Raw genomic sequence first — 17286 nt, 5'->3', positions numbered from 1 at the left:
AAAATCTGATTTAACATGCTGTCAAATGTTGGCTGGGCTTAGACCATCAACTCACTAAACTTGAGAATCTGGTTTCAACCATGAGCTACCGACTAGATTTCAACTCAGCATTACAGCGTTATCATCTCAGCGTTTTCATGTCTGAACCACCCTGCCACATCTCCTGGCACTCCCTGTAAAGGGGCGTTTGATCACAACAGGAACTCACATGGTCGAGGCGAGGGGTCACAGCCTACTGATGTGAATGCCTCAACCTCCTGTAACAATGTGGATTACAATGGTAAATGACACTTCACCTGTCTTGTCTGTTGCGCTTTTTCCACTGTGATGACTCTGTGTCCGGAGTGGTCTCCTGTGACGGGGCAGACTGGGCAGACCGGGATTTTGTCCTGTTCACAGTAAAGAATGAGCTCCTCTCTGTGCTCCCGACACCTTCGCTCCTCCAGGTTCGCGATGGGAGCCACCAGGAGGTGTTCTCTCAACCTGAGATTCTCCAAGTGAGGCCTCAAGTGCGTCGCACAGAAGGACATCTCACATCTCAGGCACGTCTTCACTGCAGGAGTCTGGCCGTCACCGCAGATGTCACACACAACGGCCGCGGCCATCCTGTCTCCAACTCTAAGCTGCTCCGCCAGGTTGGCAAGGGCCACGTTCTTCCTCACCTGGGGTCGCACAGGGAAGGTCGCACGGCACTGCGGGAAGCTGAAGCTGCTCGCTGTCTCCCAGGCGGCCTCCAGGCACCGGACGCAGAATGAGTGTCCGCAGCTCAGCGTGGAGAGGCAGACAAACGTGCCCAGGCAGATGTAGCAGCGCAGCACACTCTCACTGGGAGTCACGCTCGCTGTGTATATCAGATAGACGCTGGACCAGGACCTCTCTCTTATAGCGATGGTGAAGAAGGAAGTAACATACTTAAAATATTTTCATTGTCATCGTTTACATCTAGTGACTGCCTGGAATGTGAACCCACGCCTTTGGGGCACAAACACCTGCTTCAACGTGAAGATGTCTACAGCACACACCATGATATGAACAACATTTATTAATTAGATTTACTCTTTAAAATATTAAATCATATTCTTGGTTCTTTAGGTAAAGTCACGTAGAAGGGAATTAATAAAATAATAAAAATTAAACATAATAAAATACAATTCTCACGACGTTTCTACCCACCCTGCTGTAGAATAATACATAGTGTAATATTACAATGTATGGTAATGCAGTGTTTAATTTAATGTTGGGTTTGTCTATGGCAGTATATAGTACGGGGTAGATCCATGTGATGTAAGAAAAAAGTTTAGCTGGAGGCATATTATATTTTTTGCGACATGTAATTGTAATGTATGACTTACTGTTATTAGTAGCTCAGCTTATTGGAGAGTATATTGAGTATATTGATGATATCGATGTAGTTTATATTTTAGTTTTTTACGTGGTGGTTTGGCTGCTGCAGCTCCTTACTATTAAAATTCCTTCCCCTTATTAATGCTAATTCTACTTTCTCCCTTATTACTGCTAATCCTACATAATACACGAGCATATAATGACTTTGAGGCCCCCCACACACATTCCACATGTAGTGACTAATCCCATATCTGCATTTCCATAAATATGCTAAATTCCTCTGTTGATATGCAAATTCCTTTGTCAAGGCTCTCTCCTCCTCTAACCCAGCTTATATAGACGCTGCCAAGCTTGGTGGTGTTCATTCAGACGCTGTCTTTCCGACAGCCCTGTTCTTCACCTGAGGACGGCTGCTTGCGTTGTGGCCGAAACGTCGTGAGAATTGTATTTCATTATGTTTTATTTTTGTTATTTTATTATTTCCCTTCTACGTGACTTTACCGAAAGAACCAATAAGATTAATTATTGCAGTCACGAAAGCTTTAAATCGAAATATTAAATCATTTCAATAAATTAGTGTTGTTAATATAAATCGGCAAGGCTCAGCTGCCGTGGCTTATTCTGAGATGAGTATTGAGAGAAAAGCTTATCCTACAGCTTAGCACACAAGTTGGTGTTCGTGGCAAGACAGAGCGATTGGGTGCTACGGTGGCTGGGAGATTTTATCTCGCTCACCTGATACCTGCTTTATATTTACAAAAAAATGTTACCTTGTGTGTGGCATGTTCTAAGTGAGTTTTTTTTTTCAATTCTGAACTTCATACCGCACTGGGGGAAAAAACTGTCCACAAGTCCATTCTAACTGGAAAGGAAATTATCCTTGTGATGTGTGTGCATTGTGTAATTGTGTGTAATGCTGTTGTGGGAGCATGGGAGTAACTGTGACCACACCTTTTGGCTGCTGCAGCTTCTGTGATTGAAAATATTCAAAATGTTTAAAATATATTTCGTGGAAATGTTTTTCTTCAGAATGCAAGCAGTCTTTAGATACAAAATAGAGTACTGCACTGCTCTCACTGATATTAATGTTAAATGTAACTAAATCAGTCTTTTCAGTCTTTTTGGTATGATGGCCCCCAATGAACACCACTGCCCCCCCCCCCGCACCAGGATACTGAGGCTACAATACGTAAATTTATCACGTGTCCACGACTAGCGAACGTTGTGTTAGTAAGGTATTTATTTCATACTCTTGGTTCTTTCAGTAAAGTCACGTAGAAGGGAAATTTAAAAAAACATTGTTTTATAAATGTATTTTTTCCCTTTTACGTGACTTTACCGAATGAACCAAGAATATGAATCCCTGCAGTCACGAAAGCTTTAAATCAAAATGTATTTGTTTCATGTTGCGTTTTAGTGTGTTTTGTGTTAGTTAGTTATTAATTATTTATTATTGTGTGTGTTTTTATCGCAACGTGGCATTGACATTCCCAACGCATATTTGACATTTCTCCTGCACAATATCCATGCTGCAGGCTGTGTCTCTCTTGAAGGCTGGTCGGAGTGGGGGGCTCGTTGCTAGCAAACGAGTTTACTTGACATTTAAAATAACAATAACGCTTAAAAGCAAGATACTAAAACTACATCTATCTTTATGGTTCTTTCGGTAAAGTCACGTAGAAAGAAAAAATAAATTAAATAATAGCATATGACGTTTAGATTGCAACAAAAGCAATCATCATCAGGTACAAATGAAAGAGAAAACAAACCTATGTAGGCTTAAAAATATAATGCAATACAACACAGAGAGTCGGCTAACATATGGTGATTGCTTGTGTTGCAATCGAAACGGCGTACGCTATTATTCTGCCTGGGCACGAGTTGCTTGAATGTCATTGTGGCATCTAAGATGGAATTTGTCTGTAGACTCCCGTGACCCATCCTGTAATTTTGAGCCTTTTGCTTGCAGTGTGAATATATCGCCCACTCTACCTACCTCCATCTTCCACTGTTGATGATGTCACCTTCTCTCACCCTCACGTTGTCCAAAACTCCGAGACTGGATATTCTCGTCCCAATAATTCACAGACGCACCCACTGCTTATTTCACATGCGTTGTTTCACATTCACATGCACAGCTATTAAACACGGGTCCTTCATCTTTCCACAGCCCCTCCCCTCCCCAAGTGGTCTGGTCTTTGCTCATCACACCACGCTGCTCCTCTGGCGTGTTGAGGCACAGCGTGGTGCAATGCACAGTCATCATGCAGCTAAAAAATCCTGACGGCATCTCCTCAAGGATTTTCAGAACAACCATAAGTTTACTTCCCCGAGTAGATCCCTTTGAGCTAAGAAACTCTTTTCCAAGGGTGACTTTGCCAGCAAACATCATCAAAGCATTCCGTAATTACACACCCATTGACTGGCCCAATCATACACTCACGCACTCACACACTCACTTGTCCACTCACCCACTCACCCACTTATAACACCCACTCACTCATTCACCCATACTCCCACTCTCCCAGTCTCTCTGAGACGTATATTTGGAACTTCTTTCACATCGTACGCAGCCAACTGAGCTAATCGGAGTTGCAGGGGAAGGACAACAAACTAAACACAACAAGAAGCAGTTCTAAAGAAATTCGTTTTGAAATTTTGATTATTTTAAAGTACCATAGCTCCAGTGGCTTCCTGACCGAACCAGATCACTCTTGTGCTCAGGCAACAGCAGGTGAGATGCGTTGTGCATTTATAATAAAGGACTTCGCCGACACACTGCTGGGTCTCCGTCTCTCTCTCTTTATTCTCGTTGACGCTCACACTCCGCTGGTCCCGACAGCGGACCGGCTGCTCCTCGCGCACGCCCCGCGCGCCACTTCCGTCAGTCGCACCGCTCCCCGCTCCCGCACACCGTTGGCTGACGATGTGCTGGAAGCGTCTCCAGCCACGTGGCTGATGGCGCAGATACCCTTCGGCCACCCAACGTGGTCCTGCTCCGTGACTCCACTAACTGACCCGGAGCCCATTCCGGATCCCACCTATATTCCCTTCACCACGTGATCCTGTCTCCACCCTCTCACCGCGCCCTTCACCGAACCTTCCAGATCCCGACCTCTGTATAGCGCCCCGCTGGCTCCGCCCTTAGGCTCCGCCCCCTCTCTCCTCGCATCCGAATGGACCGGAGGTGAGCGGCGGACCTTCACATACGCCCCCATACTGGGCTCCACCCCCAATATCCCAGAACATATGATTGGCCCAGAGCCGAGCAGCGAAACCCCGCTTACGCTCGCATTACATGACCCCCCCCCCCCCCCCGATGTAAAAGACCAGAAATAATCACGTAACGTCAACAAGGTTTGCTGCACCCCAAGATGTAACAACTTCTCAGCGTGCAGAACCCGAATCAACTCATATCGCAACGGCAATGGAACGACAAGGCGCTAGCGGCCTCGCAAGTCTTTTCTCCACATCAGCAATCCATCCCGGAGAGCTGCTCCAGGAATCCCATCTGACGATGGATATCCCTTTGACTTGGCAGCCTGACCCCGCAAGGCCGCAAGCGAGTCATCGAGCAACTTTTCACGAACCCACACGGAACGCGGCAAATTCAAAACCCAATCAGCCGGCTTCGGACAGTTGGAGTCCGCGGGCTTATCCACAGCGGACATGACAGGCCGAGAGGGCTGTGGGGCCCGCGTGCACCTATTTGTGCCCGAGGCACACGCGCAGGCGAACCCATGTGGCAGTCGAGAGGGAGCATCCGCATTAGCGTGACGAGAACCCTTACGGTACTGAATGTCAAACGAGAACTCTTGTAAAGTTTCCAGCCATCGTGGCAGCTGGCCCGAGGGCTGGTCAACTTTCAAGGAGTATTGCAAAGCCGCATGGTCCGTGCGCACAATGAACTTTCTGCCATACAGATAAGGGCGGTATTGGCAGACAAAATGCACGAAAGCCAACAATTCCCGCCGGGTGACACAATAGCGGGTCTCAGCCGGAGAGAGAACGTGACTCCCGTAAGCCACAATGCATTCGATGCCGCCCTTACACTGCGATAAGACGGCGTCTGTATCCAAAATGAAAGGCAAAGAGAAATCGGGGTAATCCAGTGTCGGTGCTGACGCCAATCAATCGCGTAGGCCGCGAAATGCCTGTTCCTCCTCCGGCCCCCATTTGAACCTCTGATTCTTCGCCGTAAGGAGGTGCAGCAGCCTAGCGATCGTAGCAAAATTTGGTACAAATCGGCGGTAATAGGAAGCAAACCCGACAAATTGACGCACGTCCCCCACCGTGGTCGGAGTTGGCCAGTCCCGAACGCATGCCGTTTTGTCCGGGTCCGTGGCCACCCCATCAGGGCTGACAATGTGACCCAAATAGCGCACGGAGTGTTGCAATACGTGACACTTCTTGGGCTTAAATTTCAAATTAGCGGAATGCACCCTAGCAAAAACGGCATCCAATCTCTGAAGATGCTCCTCAAACGTGCGGCTGAAAACAATGAAGTCGTCCAAATATATCTGGCACGTGTCCCACTGGAGGCCGGTCAACACGAGTTCCATCAACCTTTGGAACGTAGCGGGGGTGGCGTTCAATCCCATCGGGAGACAATTAAACTGAAAAAGCTCCTGAGGCGTACAGAAAGCCATCTTTTCCCTCGACAACTCGTCAAGGGGGAGCTGCCAGAACCCTGAGGAGAGGTCGAGGGTCGAAAAAAATTTCGCCCCAGACAAGGCATCGAGGGAATCATCCATACGCGACAGGGGGTACGCGTCCACAACCGATACTTTATTCAGCCTCCAGAAATCAACACAAAAGCGCAGGCTACCATCCTTCTTCTTCACAAGAACAACCAGAGCACCCCACGGGCTGTTAGATGGAGAGATAATGTCAGCGGCCAGCAGGCCGGCACCACGACATTGTCTGCACCCCCGTGCAAAACTTGTAAAAACGGAGGCTGACCCGGACGAACAATTGTCCGGGCTGCAACCAGTGCCAGGCCGCCGGTAGCAGTGTTGGACGGTGACAGCAACACACCCGCCACCACATTAACCCCAGGCACGGGTTTACGATAGCACAGGGTAATGAGCATTTGCGAGCCTGGAGGAATGTCGACCGAGACGTCGGCCAGCGCCTGCACCGGTAGGTCTGGGGAGGAACGGCCCAATGGCGGCGGCAGAAAGAAAATCTTACGGCCCGCCGGCTACTCAATGCAACCCTGATCCACCCTAATTTTAATTGGCATTTTTGCAAGGAAATCGGTCCCCAATTAGCAAGGCACAGGGAGGGACCTGGAGATCAACACCGTCCCTAAAGCCGACACGTCCCCAACGGAAATGTGTGCTTCCACCTGGCCCACGATGCCCATACTACCCCCGTTAGCAGCAACACACGCATCGAATGCCGGACGTACCCTTGACGCCGGAATGGAAAGAAGATGGTAAATGACATCCGAGACGATAGTGGCCGATGCGCCCAAATCAACTAAAATCCGCACATCAACCCCCTGTATAGAGCCCGGCATGGTAGAGGACCCTGTGGCGGCTGCAACGACTCTGCGAGCCAGTTTCCGCCACTGCGTCACTGTCCGATGCGAATCAGCTAGGGTCCCCCCAGTAGGACAGGCCCCTGGATCGCATGCAGACAACGATGAATGACAGCGGACCGGCTGCTCCTCGCGCGCGTCCCGCGCGCCCCTTCCGTCAGTCGCACCGCTCCCCGCTCCCGCACACCGTTGGCTGACGGTGTGCTGGAAGCGTCTCCAGCCACGTGGCTGATGGCGCAGGTACCCTTCGGAAACGCAACGTGGTCCTGCTCCGTGACTCCACCAACTGACCCGGAGCCCCTTCCGGATCCCACCTATATTCCCTTCACCACGTGATCATGTCTCCACCCTCTCACCACGCCCTTCACTGAACCTTCTAGATCCCGACCTCCGCATAGCGCCCTGCTGGCTCCGCCCTTAGGCTCCGCTTCCTCTCTCCTCGCATCCGATTGGACCAGAGGTGAGCGGTTGACCTTCACATACGCCTCCATAGTGGGCCCCGCCCCCAATACCCCAGGCCGTATGATTGGCCCAGAGCCGAGCAGCGAAACCCCGCTTACGCTCGCATTACACATTGTTTGTTCAAGTGGCAGAAACAGTGAGACCTGTATTTCTGTATGGGGGTGGATTTTTTGCAATCAGGTGATTGCATTTTGAAGGCATTTTTCCTTTTATTTTCCATGATGCTAAACATTTTTTGCCACGCGTCAATCTGGGAGGACATTTCCCAGGTAAATTGTTTCCATATTTTTACCACAGGCCACCCTCGTTGCTTTGGAAACGATGGTCGTGCAAGCGTGGTTAACTTGTATAGGGGCCAAAAACAAGTCGGCTCAGCTTGTGTCAAATCAAATTACATCCGTTAAGGAGCACAGAATTACGTGATGGGAGTAAATGTCCTTATATCAAAGACAACTCACCCACCAATCGCACCCAATTGTATTTTTAAATGGTTTCAATAATTTGTATTTACTTTATTTGCGAAGTATACATCTTTCACGCTATACATTGCGTATGGATTCACTTTATTTTCCCATTCAGTGAGAGCCACTGAGGTTGTGATGAGTTTTTTTTTCCATTCTTGTTTTTCTATGCCCTCAGTACCATGAGTCCTGCTGTAACGTGCACCGATGCTTACTTTGGTGAGGGTGATATTGCCAAGTAAAATAAAGATCAATTGACCCACGTTATGTGCCAGCGAGGTGGTTTTGTGGCAGTGCTTGCCACTTCGTTTCAGAGGTTCCACGACAGCGGGTGTTGTCACTGTCACTGCTCTGTCTACAGCAAAGTCGACGTTCACCATACAAAAATGACACCGCAAACGATTTCCCATTTTATTTTTACCAGGTAAGAGCCACTGAGCTATATAGCTATTTTTATGAAGCACCTTGGCTATCACATATAATAGCGCAACGAAGGCTTATAATGTGGAAATTTACAGCAGCCAAATACTTTGAGCATTTGTTGATTGTAAATATGGAGCGACAAACCGGAGGAATCCAGAGAAAAATACACATGACCAAACACCAAATATACAGGCGTCAGGGTCGAGATCGAACACACGACCTCGTGCATATAAGGCAATGGAGTTAACATCTGACCTCCACGGCGAGATGTTATCTCAAATGTGATTGCACACAGCTGCTACAATCATCGCCTGTTACAGGCAGACTCCTGCACCAGTTTAAGCTTGTATATGAGACTCATTCTGGTTTCTCCAGTTCTCGGCAGGTTAAACTTTGAATACCTATTCACATACCCACCTGGTGACAATCAGAAAGAAACCAAGGGGGTTACCGAGGTAGAGTTGATGGGGGGGGGGGGGGGGTTCTACCAACATTAGCCAGGGGACAGGTGAAGTTGCCTGGATATTTCCAGATATTGTGGGTATAGAGGTTACGAGAGTAACCACCAACCTAGATTGACGTAGACATCCACACATGCACAGACCCGTAGAACAGATCGAGTCTCCAAGGCCCACTTAGAGGAACACGTAGACCCATTGACGAACACTGAAGTGGTGCAGCAGCAGATGCTGGGAGCATGGAGTTATTGGAGTGGAATGAGCAGGCTGGAGGCAAGGGTGGTTGGCTTCATTCGAATCGCTCGCTGTGTGGCTCAATGAGACGCTAGACCAGTACCTCTCTTATAGCGACGGTGAAGAAGGAAGTAAAATACTTTAAATACTTTAAATTGTTGTTATTTACATTATGAGACACAGCCTGGAATGTGAACCTGCATCCTATGTGCACAAACACGATGCACACGGCTACTGTACACACCTGTCGGGATTTACCTTTAATGAACATAATATATGAAAGGAATATATTCTTTAAAAAACACACAAAAAGAGAAAAAAACACTTAAAGAAATAAGTTGTTATTGTTTATAGTAATATCAATCGAAGAGGCTCAGCTGCGAAATCGCATTAGTGAGATGAGTATCGAGAGAAAAACTCATCCTTCCACAGCTCAGTGAACAAGTCGGTGTCTATGGTAAGACAGAGCAATGGATTGGGTGCCAGAGTGGGGAGATGCTATCTCCCTCACCTGTTGTACAGGAGGACCTGGTACAGGGAGGAACAATGTTCCACACTGCCCACCAGGGATTATTTAGCTGTCTGTCTGTCTGACTGTCTGTTTGTCTGTCGTACATAATATAACACGTTCCTTCGGAGTGGGCAGGTAGGAACTTGGTTGGACAGCGCATTCGTGCACGACAGACAGACAAATAATCCCTGGTGGGCAGTGTGGAACCTGTTGTTCCTACCTGTATGTATACAAGATAACTTGACTTTAGGTAGCCAGGCAGACAGCCCCCTGAACTATCGCCCCCCCCCCCCTCCCTTAGGCCCCTCCCCCATTAGGCCCCTCCCATGACCGCCTTTCTCTTAGGCCCCTCCCCTGACCACCCCCCCCCATATCCTCAGGCCCCTCCCCTGACCCCCCTTCCCTTAGGCCCCTCCCCTAACCCCCCTTCTGTTAGGCCCCTCCCCTGAGCACCCCCTCCCATATCCTTAAGCCCCTCCCCTGACCCCCCCTCCCTCAGGCCCCTCCGCTGACCCCCCCTCAGGCCCCTCCCCTGACCCCCCCCCTCAGGCCCCTCTCCTGACTCCCCCCTTCCTTAGGCCCCTCCCCTGACCCTCCTCCCTTAGGCACCTCCCCTCTCCGTACCCGGCAGTAGGTCTCCACCAATCAAAGAGCTGTTTACCTGACTCCCCCCTTCCTTAGGCCCCTCCCCTGACCCTCCTCCCTTAGGCACCTCCCCTCTCCGTACCCGGCAGTAGGTCTCCACCAATCAAAGAGCTGTTTGTAAGGTCTCCACCAATCAAAGAGCTGTGTGTATTATATATTATGTACGACAGACAAACAGACAGTCAGACAGACAGACAGCTAAATAATCCCTGGTGGGCAGTGTGGAACATTGTTCCTCCCTGTATAATACACACAGCTCTTTGATTGGTGGAGACCTACTGCCGGGTACGGAGAGGGGAGGTGCCTAAGGGAGGAGGGTCAGGGGAGGGGCCTAAGGAAGGGGGGAGTCAGGAGAGGGGCCTGAAAGGGGGGGGGTCAGGGGAGGGGCCTGAGGGGGGGGTCAGCGGAGGGGCCTGAGGGAGGGGGGGTCAGGGGAGGGGCTTAAGGATATGGGGGGGGGGTGCTCAGGGGAGGGGCCTAACAGAAGGGGGGTTAGGGGAGGGGCCTAAGGGAAGGGGGGTCAGGGGAGGGGCCTGAGGATATGGGGGGGGGTGGTCAGGGGAGGGGCCTAAGAGAAAGGCGGTCATGGGAGGGGCCTAAGGGGGGAGGGGCCTAAGGGAGGGGGGGGCGATAGTTCAGGGGGCTGTCTGCCTGGCTACCTAAAGTCAAGTTATCTTGTATACATACAGGTAGGAACAACAGGTTCCACACTGCCCACCAGGGATTATTTGTCTGTCTGTCGTGCACGAATGCGCTGTCCAACCAAGTTCCTACCTGCCCACTCTGAAGGAACGTGTTTTTAATCTGACGCTGTCCGTATATTTGGAGTTTGTGTGTCTCTCTCTCTCTCTCTCCGCGTATTCGCGGGGGATTTTCTACGGTTTTTCCCATCACATTCATAATCATCATCACGTGTTTAAAATACTTGATTGCAATACATTTCTACCTGATAAGCCACTTAATTGCGCAATCATTTGTGCCAGGTCGCTTCTGAAAAATAGCTAAATAGCTCAGTGGGCTTTCCCTGGTAAAATACATAGTTTTTGGTGTAGTTGTAGATACTTCGTGATGTCCCGTAATTCCATTTCCGCGTAATTATCCCAATGTAATGAGTTGCTTGAAAGTCATTGTGGCACCTGAAAAGGGATTTGTCACCAACTCCCGTGACCAATCCTGGAATCTTGGGGATGTATTTGCAGTGTGAATCTATCACCCACTCTAACTTCTTCCAAAACCACTGTTTGCGATTTCAACCTCTCTCACCTTGTCGGAGACTGGAAATTCCCCTACCGACTATTCACCATTAACAGCCCCACCGACTACGTATAACATGAACGGCAATTAGCGTTCACAATTAAGTGGCACCAATATCACCACGATGCTTGGTGATATCATCACGCCGCTTGATGACATCACTATCACCTGTGAGATCAGAACTAAAAACTGCTTTTGAGGAGCTGTACACCCCTAGCTGCCACTTCTATGCAGAGTAGCCTGAAATCAAATGCACCGCTCCGGATGTCCACTGCAAAGTGTAATCTTGAGTCTCGATGAATGTGTGCTGATCTTTAAAGGTGCATTGAAAATGTTGATACTCCTGCTGTTATGGAGTGAGTCATGCTGTCAGCTATTGCTTCAAAGTTTGGTCGTACACGTGATGTATATCATTTATCTTCTTGGTTATTTCGGTAAAGTCACGTAGAAGGGAAATAATAAAAATAAACATAATAAAATAAAATTCTCAAGACGTTTTGGCCACAACGCAAGCATCCATCCTCAGGTGAAGAACAGTGCTGTCGGAAAGACAGTGTCCGAATAAACACCACCAAGCTTGGCAGCGTGTATATAAGCTGGGTTAGAGGAGGAGAGCGCCTTGACAAAAGAATTTACATATCAACAATGGAATTTAGCATATTTATGGGAAATGCAGATATGGGATTAGTCACTACTTGTGGAATGTATAGGTGGTGGGTAGGTCTCAAAGTCATATTATGCTCATGTATTATGTAGGATTAGCAGTCATAAAGGGAGGAAGTATTATTAGCAGTAATAAAGGGAGGGAGATTTTATAGTAAGGAGCTGCAGCAGCCAAACCACCACGTAAAAAAGAAACTAAATATAAACTACATCCAATATCATCAATATACTCAATATATTTCGATTTAAAGCTTTCGTGACTGCAGGGATTCATCTTCTTGGTTCTTTCGGTAAAGTCACGTAGAATGGAAATAATACGTGACTTTACCGAAAGAACCAAGAAGATACTCAATATACTCTCCAATAAGCTGAGCTACAAACAGTAAGCCATACATTACACTTTTATGTCGCAAAAAATATAATATGCCTCCAGCTAAACATTTTTCTTACATCACACGGATATACCCCGTACTATACACTGCCATAGACAAACCCAACATTAAATTATACACTACGTTACTATACACCACCTTAGACTATACATTGTAAAATTACACTGTATTATTCTACACACCCTACCGTATACCACACTGCTGTATATTCACTATACAATTACGATACTATATATTACCTTATACATTATATTAAACATTACACTTTTATACTATTTATTATTGCACAATCTGCGACACTATACCATTGACCGTTGCGTGAAAGGTACTAAGAGGAAGCAATGAAATATGTCAATGGGAGAGTGGTGAGGGGAGACTTGCAGCGGAGCAAAGACTCTATTCCCTGAGGAGAATGCAAAGGATATATAGTCAATGCCAGCGAGTGGACTGCGGTCTTAAAGTCACCGTAAACGTGAACACAATCAGTTAAGACCCGAAATGGTTTATCACGTCCTTCCAATGATTGCTGAGCCAGAATTTCAACAAATACAAACAAGCAACAGACGAAAAATATGGCATTATTTATTTAGTTATTTATTATTCTTTTTTTATTATTATTTATAACACCAATAAATCCAATGGACTCCTGGAAGTGCATCATTTAAAAAGTTTTGAATCAGTACAAGCACATTCCAGATAGGTTTTTGACATAACAGTGTCGCATCAGCAGAATCAAGCTTTCTCGAATCAATGCTGGTGAACTTTCAGATTAAATAGGCAAGTGCCAATCTTTAAGATATGGGTCCTAGTTCGATACATATTCACATATTTGTAAATCATATTTCGTGTTAAATTATGTAATACATAACTAATGTTAGTTTATCTCATGTACTGCGTGTTATTTACTGTGATAAAATAGGATGCATTTTTTTTTATACTGTAAATCAGAAATTGTCGTTTTGTTCGGAGTTATTATAGTGTTTAGATAGTTAATGAGCAAAATGTATTTACTCATGCATGAAATAGTGATGAATAACTGCATAGTTTATAAATATTGATTCAAGTATACTTGACTACTGATGATACACTGCATGTCAAAGCCAATGCAGAATCTGCTCGTATTATCAATGATACTGACATGTGACTCTCCCAGAAGGTGATGAGCCTGATGAGTTCTGTAATAAATACAGTTGTTTTGTTTAGAGGGACAGATATATGAAGGCAGCGGATCTTAACATGTACTGCAGCTTTGCACCTATTTGGTTATCAATCATAAAAAAATACAATGTTAATAAATACATAGGGTTTGATGAAACAAAGTAGTTACGTTATTTACGTTCCCGTTAATTTGTTTTTCTAATATTTACCTTCTAAAAAACCTGGCATGTTTCACACCCCCAAAAATGGCATCTCGCATCCCCAAGGTTAAAAACAATAACAGTATTAAGGGGTCGTAGTGGCTTCTTATCTATATTGTTTCTTTCAATCTTCTGTGTAATCAACTGAGTTGAGGAGTCTGGTGCCGTCTGCGTAGCGATGGCATTTGATGCCAAAGTTCTTAATGAGGCAGCCAATAGGAGATGCGTCGATCGTGAACAGCACGAGGCTGAGGTAAGAATCGTGAGAGAATATCCATGGGAGCTCGGTTTCTGTAGACAAAGACTCCCCGCTTTGACCGAAAAACCACGGCAGCCTGAGCAGTCGGGCGTCACCTACCGTAGGGCTGGACCGCTGATAAAGCAGTGACATTTAGGGAGGCCAATGAAGGGAGGAGAGTGGCTAACAGTGACCATGGTGAAGAGATACCAAGGCTAATCTGTGGCCACGTCTAATATCATTGACGAGTTGATCATTAAATGGGCCTCGACCCCACTTCACCAACCCGGATTGTATTTATGCTCTTATTGTATTTATCGCGAGAAAGCCATTTTTGTTCATTTTAACGTTCAAGTGTTCACATCCGTTCGCAATCCAAGTGCATTGTCTTTGGTTAGGCTGCGTGTTGAAGAACGCGCTGCTGACATCTTAAGGAGTCACAGTAGACATAACTTTTGTTTTTCGTATTGGACGCCTGTAAATGGCCACTTTAGCACCTGGAGAATGCTTGAGAGACGTGACGCAGCCCAACCCAGACAACCACACGTGGAGTAATTGCATTTGATGCGGCTTAGTGCACCTCATTCATCCAGTAGACGATAACAAAAAACATCTGGAACTTCAGGGACATCTGAAGAATGTCAGGCAATCTTAAAATAATATCAAGCAAGATGCATGGATACTATGTATGTTGAACTTACTATATCTGTTTTTAGGCAGTCTTGATTACTTTTTAGACGATAGACTATACACTCATTTTGTCCCCAAATAGCTTGAAACATGTCACGGGATTTGTTTGCTTTTGTTTAAAGTTCACAATGGAATGACAACTCATGCTTTAACTATTTACATTGTAGCTGTTCAAGAGATAAGGCGCTCATGTTTGGAATGCTGCTTAGCCTTGAGAAAGTGCCTGCTGAATTTAACCCCTTCTAGTTGGTCTCCAAAGGTCGCAGGTTTTTTAACCTTTAAGCGGCCTGTCAGTCCTCAACGTAAAACAAACCTATTATTTAACTCGTAGATTTTGAATTATTATTATTTTGTGACACTGCGTTGCCAGTTGTGCACAAGCAAAGATAACAAACTCTCAACACATTCGTCAACAATAGTCAGATAATAGACAACGCGTAACTGGTGACGTTTCAGGCAATGGCCTTCTTGAGAGCATATACATAATGGGTTTAAGAAGAATGGCAATTGTTATAAACGTCCCGTATTGTGTATATATACGCATTTATTTTAATGGTAGTGTTATTGATGTGCTAAGTTGTTTTGAAAAACGATGAAGATTACAATTAATAAAGCGCAATACATCGGCAGTAGAACACGCGCACAGACTGAAGAGGCTTCACCACCACCTTGATCATCGTCATTTGGTGGAGCCCACCTGAGTGGAAGCCTTTTGAGGGGGTGTTGGTGGATCACGAATATTTGTGAAACTCAAAAGTAGCTGAGGCTGCAAAGTAGGCAGATGTTGCACATGAAGCGGCTTCGTTAAACCTTCTGTGTGGCCCTAAATGTGCTTTGCCTCTATTGGTCAGTTATTTTCTAGTTGCTAGGCTGGACAGCGTTGTGGGTAGAACAGGGTAGAACAGAACAATCCAATGTTGTACTGCAATATGTACCTCTGTCTATAGATCCCACGTCTACCACCAAACTACCCCCACGATCTGCACGGCCTGTGGACACTATAAATTATTTATTCTGAGTAACTGCGTGCGTTGAAATGGGTGGTTCGTAGATGAATAGCTCCGTCCACAGCACAAATCCCCAACTTTACCGATCTCTCTAGACATCTTTACCCCTTTTTAATCCACCAGCTAAACCTTTCGGTTGTTTTGTTGTCATTCATAAACTTCTCTACAGAGTTTCCAACCACCCTCTACTTGCCCTCCAACAACCTACTGGGCATTGCGATCACCTTACCCTGGCTTGCCAGCAGATGGCAGTACAGCAAGTGGACACATCTCTACCTGCTCCATCGCGTTAGATGTGTCTGGGTACTCGGGTTCATCATCAATCTCGCCTCTCCACCACTGGAGCAGCTGCGCTGTGAGCAACTCAGCAGCGTTGCCCCTCACGACCCCTCACGTCCATTCTCATTTCTGTACGCACACTCCTTCACTTTGATGTTGTCGCTCGTGCGCCTACACCCGGAGGATTTTGTCACGCGTGCTTTCTTTGAATAAAAATAAAATATATTCTCAACAGCAGTAATTTCCCCCGTACTTTATAAGATGTTCCATGGGTGCGTGGCGTTCGTGCGATTGAATAAGTTCATCCAAACCGCACCGGGATTGTTCACCCGACGCTGGGGGGACGAACCGTCTCGAGCACGCCCTGCCCACAGGACGTTCACAACGCGCCGAGTGTCTCTCAACTCCGTGCTCTGTACAAGACGCAGCTACTCACACTCGCCTGCATCTACCATCCACCATGTAACAAGGAGGGATGGAAGTTTATTTATTATTGATTTTATTTGCTTGCTTTTTATTTTATTAATAATGTATTATTCATACATTATTCATTTTACTACAATTATTAAATATTTGACAAAAGTTATTTTAAATTATTATTTGATTTAAATATTAAATGTTTTTAAATTATTCATTTTGTGTATTTATGTGTTATTCAAAGATTGTTCATGTTATTTATATTATGAAATATTTCATACATTTTATTAAAAAATTCTTAATTCAATTATTACGTTTATTTAAAATTTTCATTTATTATGCATTCATAATTCACTATTAAATTTATTAAATAATGTATCATTATGACTTTTTTTTCAATTAGTTATTTCTATAAATTATTAATTAAATTTCTAAATTATTTTATTATCCATCTTATTATAAATTGTATTATTCATTTTCTTTACTTTTAACTCATTTTCTTTACCTATTATTCATTTTCTTTACTTTCTTAATTCTTTTCTTTACCTATTATTCACTTTATTTCTACTTAATGTTCTTCTGCTATTCATTGCAAATTGACTTTGCTGCTGTGATGTGCACTGATGCCAAATTTAGTGAGGGCGATGTTGGCACGCAGAATAAAGATCGATTGAAGAGGACAAATGCAAGTCCCGTCATGTCCAGTCAATGTCTCGTTACTTGAACAAATATGGTTAACCTTACCCATGGCTAGAGGAGTATTCTGAAGCTCATTATTTAACTTAACAATTATGATTGGAATATCAGCTCTACTGTAACGAAGAATGAAAGCTGTCAATGCTCCTCATAATTCCACTTTCAACTGAAGAAGCTTCAAATATTGACGATGCTCCCAGCACGTGGAG

The 17286-nt window shown here is 45.6% G+C and overlaps 1 protein-coding gene across 1 annotated transcript in view; it reads right to left on the bottom strand.

The window, feature by feature from the left end:
- Positions 1–17286, bottom strand: part of LOC133359443 (uncharacterized) — a gene marked incomplete at its 5' end in the record, with an annotated part of 84918 nt that overhangs the window by 50784 nt on the left and 16848 nt on the right. The window contains 2 exon segments of the mRNA XM_061577853.1: positions 297–841; positions 5135–5256. Coding sequence (XP_061433837.1) covers positions 297–841; positions 5135–5256 — 667 coding nt within the window.

Source organism: Lethenteron reissneri, chromosome 65 (assembly GCF_015708825.2).
Source record: "Lethenteron reissneri isolate LAM-NWPU_2019-01 chromosome 65, ASM1570882v1, whole genome shotgun sequence".
In the NCBI taxonomy this organism is placed as follows: domain Eukaryota; kingdom Metazoa; phylum Chordata; class Hyperoartia; order Petromyzontiformes; family Petromyzontidae; genus Lethenteron; species Lethenteron reissneri.
This window is presented reverse-complemented; position numbering and strand designations above follow the sequence as displayed.